Below are 7,703 nucleotides of genomic sequence, written 5' to 3'. Positions count from 1 at the left end.
TATTGTATTAGCGAACTTCGTATGGATAGACGAACATTTGGGATATTATGTGAAATAATTAGAGACACTGGAGGTTTGAAAGCTACAAGAAACATGTCAATAGAAGAAATTGTTGCCATGTTTGTATATGTTTTGGCTCACCACAAGAAAAGTAGAACAATTTGTGGGCAAGTGATCAATGGGTAAATTTTAGAAATAATTTAGCACATGAAATGTTTGACAATTGGAGGGTTGGACTTAGTATTTAGCTATGAATGGATGTTTAGCTCTTAGACTCATTAAATTTGGATTGACATTTGATGTACTCTTGTAGTGGATTTGTGAATTAGATTGACACTTGATGTATGTTCTTTTAAATTTGGATTGACTTTTAATTGTATGTTCTTTTATGTGTTTTGTTATATTATAAATTTCAGTTATATGCTATTGTGTATCAAAATTAATTGATATATATGGGTTGACTTCTAAATGATAGGATGGAGAATGATGAAATTGTACGTGGAAGAGGGAAAAATAAATGTTTTTGGACTGGTGAAGAGGTAAAAGTGCTCATAGAATCATTGCAAGAGTTGGCTTGTGATCCAATGTGGAAATCAGATGGAGGATTTAAAAATAATTATATGAGCGAATTGCTTAAAATTATCTTGCGTAAGCAACCTACTTTTACCAAACAAGTCAGCCCACATATTGAATCAAAAGTTAAGTGGCTGAAAAATAGGTTCCATGCAATTGTTGAAATGTGCAAAGAAAGTGGTTGTAGTTGGAATGATGCTGAGAAAAAGATTTCTTGTGAAAAACAGTGGTATGATGATTGGTGCAAGGTAAGAAATTGATTACTTTTTACATTCTGATATGTTCTTTTTCAACCTTTTATTAAGATTATCATTTATCTTTCTATTCTATCTCTAGACTCATAAGGATGCGAAGGGCCTTTGGGATGTCAAATTTTCATATTTAGGAGATCTTGAAATTGTATATGGAAGAGACAGAGCCACTGGAAATGTTGCTGAAGATTTTGCACAAGCTGTCCAAGATATGGAAGATGTCCAAAATTTGGAGGAAGGAGATGAAGGGCTTGATGCTATGTCAAACTCGGATAATGATAAGGTAGAAGAAGATGAAGTAAATTCCATGGAGCAATCAACTCAACCAAGCTCAACAAGCACAAGAAATTCCAAGAAACAAAAGAAACAATCCCCTCCCATTGCAAATGTGTCAAAAAAAATGAAATCTGCATCAACAACAAGGGGTGATCTTGATGCATCATTGCAACTTCTCACCAGCAAATTTGGAGATTTCGTGGAGGGAATTCAAGCTAATTTCACAACTATGGCAGCAGCCATGTCAAATGAGGATAAACGTGAGCAATTGGTCTCCGATAGAAGAGATCAAGTTGTTGCTGAGTTAATGAAACTTGCTTTACCGAGTGGAGATGTAATGAATGCAGCCGACATACTTTCGGAGCAGATTTCCAAGCTTCATGTGTTCTACAATCTTCCTGCAGAAATGAAACGACAATGTAATTAACCTCCTTTATCCTCCATCTACTCGCTGAAATAAAATTATTGTTAGCTGGAAAGTGATGATTTGATGGCAATTTCTTTTTGTTATGGTGATTGTTAGATGGTTATATGATTAGTCTTTTGGAGATTGTGGACATTGAGTGGCACTCTCGACTGGATTAGACAATTGATTTGTATTTGGTATGGTTAGCTTTTGTGATTTGAGTCTCCTTCTTTTGTTCATATATGTAAGGAGAGATCTATTTCATATCATTATCTAACGTAGGAACCACAAACGACTTGTTAATGGAGTAAATTTCCAAAAAGAAAGAGTTTTTAAACTAACTTCCTAAAGGCTGGCAATTTTTTAGTCTCTTCCCAAAGGGTGAAAAACACATTCAAGAAATGCGTTCTTCCAAATAAAAATGCAACTTTCAAATACGTTATTTTAATTTTCGTAAATTTGTTTAAATATAAAAAATTGGTTAAATAGCGTATTAAATACAAAACCTGCTAATTTCCCATAAAGAGCTGGTATCTTATGAGTAATTTTTTTTTTTTTTTAACTTTCACATATTTAATTTATGTTAAATACAAAACATACTAGTTTTCCTTTGGGCGCTGTTTAATCAATTTTTTCCATAAAGAGTTGGTATGTTTTCCATAAAGAGTTGGTACAAAACATATTACAAAACCTGCCAGTTTCCCTTAAAGAGCTGGTATCTTATGGGCAATTTTTTTTTTTTTAGCTTTCACATATTTAATTTATGTTAAATACAAAACATACTAGTTTTCCTTTGGGCACTATTTAATCAATTTTTTCCATAAAGCTGGTACAAAACCTGCCAGTTTCCTATAAAGAGCTGGTATCTTATGGGCTATTTAACCAATTTTTCATATTTAAACAAATTTCCAAAACATAAAATAACGTATTTGAAAGTTGCGTTTTTATTTGGAAGAACACATTCCTTGGATGCATTTTTCACCATTTGGGAAGAGACTCAAAAATCGTCACCTTTTGGGTGATTGTTTAAAAACTCCTTTTTTTGGGAATTTACTCCTTATTAATGCAGCCACTATATTTATTTTCTGGTATTAATTTTTTTATTATTTATGATTTTCTTATGTTTTATCAAAAAGTTAATAACTATTGTAGTTACAATTATGAAAATGTTAATTTGTCGTATGTGTAATTCTTTTGTTTTAGAAGAATTGTTATATCAGGGGTAAATTTGGAATTTAATTGCATTTAATTCCGAAACACTCATCAAACCAAGTATCAGGAATTGGAATAATGCTAATTCCAATGTGTGAACCAAGCAAGATATTGGAATGAAAAGTTTTAATTCCAAAACCAGAGTCTATGATTCCAATTACAATTCCAATTCCTAAGATTGAACCAAGCGCCCCCTTACTATCACTCGGATAACCCTCACAAAGCTACACTATTGAAGAAATAGAATCACACTTGAAAAGCTTATCGAAAGTTATATAACTAAGAGTACAAATCTTCTTTAAAGAGTATTCTCACACTTGAATCACTCAAGATCTAATGTAGTCTCAATGTGCAAAGTTCTTTTTAAGTGGTTGACTTTGTTCTATTTATAAGAGACCAAAAAATTCTTCAATTAATGCTACCAACGGACAGAAGGCAGCTGAAGAGTCAACTTGCCGTTGGTGGTGTCGGACGTCCGGTTGGCTAGTTTTCTGCATCCGAACGCAGGTAGAGAGTTCAAGAAGTTTTTTTAAAATGTTTAGGAAATCCGGTACCTCTAGAATATGCGTTCGAAGGTATGATGCAAAACTGAAAATTCTACTTCAATTCGTTCGGACGTCCGATGCCCCCAATGTTTTGCGTCCAAAGTGTCGCAACGTTTGTCGGACATTCGGTACTCAGGTGTTGTACATCTAATCGGGGTCAATGAGCTTAGAGGACTTGGCTTATCATCTTCGGACGTCCGAGAGTGGGTTCTTCATGCGTTCGAAGTTATTCAATGGTTGTCGGACGGCCGATGCAGTCTTTATGTGCGTCCGACAGCTATTTTAGCATATGTTAGCTTTTAAACCTGTTCTGCTCCAATTCTGAAAAGATCTAATCAGAGAATATTAGTAACATCCATTTGTTTTGTAATCATCAAAAGTTACGGATTGAAATAAACAATGTATCATACCCGATGAGGGAAATTATATGTGGAGAGAAACTCATGAGAGGATAAGTGGTGATCACTTCGGTTCTAGAATGATAGTAAAGAAATGCACTACTCAGTTATTATTGACTAACAGTTTACACAGACACAGCCAAACTAGCTAGAAAATGTAGATCTTGCCAAATACATGCACCAGTTCATTACACTCCAACCAGAAGCCCTTAGCCATTTGACCAATAGGGGATTGACCTGCTCCATATATTTTCTTGAGTTCGAGGTGGTTATGAATACCTACAGTGTTGATAGATTACTCTACCAAATGGATTGAAGTTGAGTCGCTGAGTTCAACTATAGGAATATTAATACAAAAGTTTTTTTCGGAAGAACATTGTATGCCGTTTTGGTATACCTCATGTACTTGTCTCGAACAATGGATTTTATGGAGAATCTATTTCACAATTAGTATCGGGAGTTGAAGATTCAATAACACTTCCCCTTAGTGGGCCATCCTCAAGCCAATGATAGGGTAAAAAATGCGAGTCAAACTATCCTATATGGATTGAAGTCCAAGCTTGACCTGACTAAGGTAGAATGGATAGACGAGCTCCCAAGCATCCTTTAGACATACCAAAATACTCCTCGAACTGCCTCTTAGGAAATCTCATTTGCTTTAACTTATGCGACAAAGGCATTCATCCCAAAAGAGATCGGACTATCCATATCCAAAACTCAAAACTTCATAGTCAAGGCTAATGAAGAAGAACTAACATATAACTTGGATACTCTTGAGTAAAAGTGGGAAGATACTATAATATTAATGGCTAATTACAAAAACCAATTGGCCCAATATTATAACTCAAAGGTTAGATAGGCTTACTTTAAACTAGGAGACTTGGTGTTGAGGAAAAACTCTCAGTAGGAAAGAAATCTCTCATACTTGGCATGCTTTGAGTTTAAAAATTTTTTATTATTAAGTCCTGAGCCTTGTTTCACTTTGACATAAAAAAGTCTTTCTGGTAGCAATAAAATTATTTTCTTTCCAAATTGCCTTATGTCATACTTCATTTTTTTTAACTACCTGGGAAGGATGGTGTGATGCCCCTACTTCTCCCTAGGGCGAAGCCAAGAGTATCCATGGAACATCTGCCTAGTTCTCACTAGGACTTGATACAAGTCAAATTTAAACTTAATGATACACCACCAATAATAAAAGCCAAAATAAAGAAAAGTCACTTCCTTACATAAATATTCAAATCTTACTTCACAAGTCACCAAATGTACATCAACTTTCCCCAAAATACAACCACTAGAAGGCGACTAATCAATTACATCCCAATATTCTAATCAAAAGTATCAAGTCGGCTTTGTGACGCCCCGAGGCAGAAGAAAAGGGAAAAATTTCTGGTGAATAGTGTTTTGTGGAGAATCCGGCCAGAAGCCGTGCAAATTCCTTATATTTTTCTTAAAAATTCCCTTTTCTTTGACAAATACCACTTTATAATGGCCCTACTACTCAATCACCCCACAATAAGTGCCAATGAACCTAGAAAGTAGGGTTTCACTTTTTGTTTTCAAGTTGAAGCAAGTTAGCGTTTTCGCATTTTTCCGTAGGGTGATTTTCCGGTACAGAGTAAGGATCATATTTGGTGCTTAAGAGTGAATTTTAGGTGAGAAATAATATGTGATTAGGAGCAATGATAAAAAGTTAGTGAATAGGAAGTAAAAACCCTAGTACGTGTGATTTAAGGAAAAACGGCGCGAACCGACGGGTACCGCGCACTACCGATTGAACGCACCACTTGACCACCACTTTCTTACCACATGAGCTCATTAATACTTAAGCAAAATATCTCCTTATTTCCAGCTAGCTTTGACCGAAATTTAGGGCTAAAAATGCAAGGAAAAGAAACAAAAAAATGAGTGGTGGTGGTGAAGCCACTTGTCGCCACCTAAGGGTTTCTTGACCAACCAAGAGTCCAACCTTCTTATCCCCAATTTTGCTCTTTCTTCTTCATTATTTCTGCTGGTGGCCGAGACAAGAGAGGGGAAAAGAGAGAGCAAAACCCACTGTCGCGCCCCACTTTTTGATGTGGTGTGGTGTGTGAGTAGTGGAATGTGAACGTGTGTAAAATGAAAAGTAAAAAAGGCCATGGGACTTGAGAATGCGACGATTTGGCCAAACAAAGTTCAAAAAGGGTTTTCAATGAAAAATGGAGTCGCCACTTGGTATAGAGTTAGGGTGTACCAAGTCACCCAAAAATGAGTTTAGTATTTTTAAACGAAAAGGTAGACAAACCCTTTTAAGAACTTTTAGGTCTGCGTAACCAAAAACAGGGATCGGGGGTCACATTTGATAAGGGAGAAGGCAAAGGCAAAGCCTAAGGCACTCCCTTACCCTAGCAAGAGCTAGTTGCGTGATTTAGCCCATCTTTTCCTAATTTCTTCTACCCAAGGTATGTATCGCATGTTGGACGAACTATATGAATGCACAAACCTAGACCTAGGGGGACATCGGGGGGAAATTTCTCTTCAAAGCTTGAGTGGTGCCAATCACATTAATTGTAATGCCCAATAATGATCCTTTGGAGAGGTCACACCTAATCCTAAATGACCAAAAAAATGAGTGGAATGAATGCATGCCATGTGAAAATGTGAGTTTGTGTGAAGTGAGAAAAGTGATAAAAACAATAGGGCGTAAGTGGAAGTGTGCTAATGGATTTTCAAGGTAAGGTGAGTTAAAAAATGATAATGTGAAAATGTATTACACATAAAGTGCATGTGTGCGAATGGTATTATATAAAGTGTAAGTAGTTGAATGAAAAAACGTGCAAAATTAAAGTAGTGTGAAGTGAAATGTAGGAAAAGAGATAGAATATAAAGTAGGCGTATGTGGTAGTGAATGAATAAAATGCATGAATCCTATAGGAATGCATCAAGACGGGAACGGGGAGTCCTAACTTTGTGACTTTAATCTTCCCTTTGATTAGAAGGGGGAACTAGCATGCTAAGGCTATTGGGTAGCCACACTCGCTCGTTTCCCTTGTCGAAAGGGGACTCTTCAAGCAAATGTACCCTATAACTAGCATGAGGTGCAAAAGTCTTAAAATGAGGGGAAAAGGGGTTCGAGGAGCATGCCAAATGATAAAAACTAAGAAAAATGCATGAAATGTAGTGAACATGCAAATATGCACTAGCGAAAGGGAAATCCTAAGGGTCTAGCGTTGGACTAGCCCATCTATGAATTCCTACTAGCGTTGGACTAGTGGAAAGCGGGACAATGAGCCACAACTAGCGTTGGACTAGTGTGGTGACGGGAAAGGGGGCCACAACTAGCATTGGAATAGTGTGGTGACGTCCATTCATCCATCACATTCATTCATGACTATAAAAAGCGAGTAGACATGCGAATCACTTATAAACACGTAGCACATAACACTTAGCATGCTCGACTAGATGCAAGAGCCTAATAAAGCACTTAACACATAACACATAGGCATGCAACCAAGCTAATGAATCTATTACATTTGCTAACTAAAACAAAAGGGGAAGGGGAGAATGGACCAAAATGCTCTTCCAGGCCCTATCTATTACAAGCCAAGAGGTGTACACATACCCCATAATGAATAACTTAAATAAAGCAAAAGTAAATGAAATAAATGCAAGGAATTAAGGAAAGGCAAGGAAAGCGAAGTAGACATGCATATTCACATAACACGTAGGAGCACGTAGGGTCAAATGAAGTGCAAATAAGGGATAGGGTGTACCTCTCTTGAATCGATGCCCTAGCGAGGCGAAACTACTAATTTACCCTCCAAAATAATAAAAGGGTCAAGGTACCAATTTATTTGGAAAAATTAAAAGAAATGTGCAAAACAAAGCTCACTTGATCATAAAGCCCCTAAAGTCACGAACTAAATGCAATTTAAACAAAGCATAGTAATTAATTGAAACAAACAAGCAATGAAGTTGTAGAATTAAAACAGCCAAGGACCAAATTGAAGAAAACATTTAATTGGTTGGGTCATAGTAGAGCTAAGATAGACATGGGGGGTCA

The 7,703-nt window shown here is 36.4% G+C and overlaps 1 protein-coding gene across 1 annotated transcript; it reads left to right on the top strand.

Annotated features, from left to right (window-relative positions):
* The first annotated feature begins 242 nt into the window (after positions 1 to 242).
* Positions 243 to 1,685, top strand: LOC140006899 (uncharacterized). The gene is made up of 3 exons (XM_072049571.1): positions 243 to 821; positions 910 to 1,519; positions 1,624 to 1,685. Exons 1-3 carry the CDS (start codon positions 477 to 479, stop codon positions 1,683 to 1,685), a joined length of 1,017 nt encoding a protein of 338 aa, XP_071905672.1. The 5' UTR covers positions 243 to 476.
* Positions 1,686 to 7,703: the final 6,018 nt, after the last annotated feature.

The sequence above is a fragment of the Coffea arabica genome, chromosome 5e (genome assembly GCF_036785885.1).
Source record: "Coffea arabica cultivar ET-39 chromosome 5e, Coffea Arabica ET-39 HiFi, whole genome shotgun sequence".
Classification (NCBI taxonomy): Eukaryota; Viridiplantae; Streptophyta; class Magnoliopsida; order Gentianales; family Rubiaceae; genus Coffea; species Coffea arabica.
Note: the sequence above shows the minus strand (reverse complement) of the source record. Positions and strands in the feature narration are given on the sequence as shown.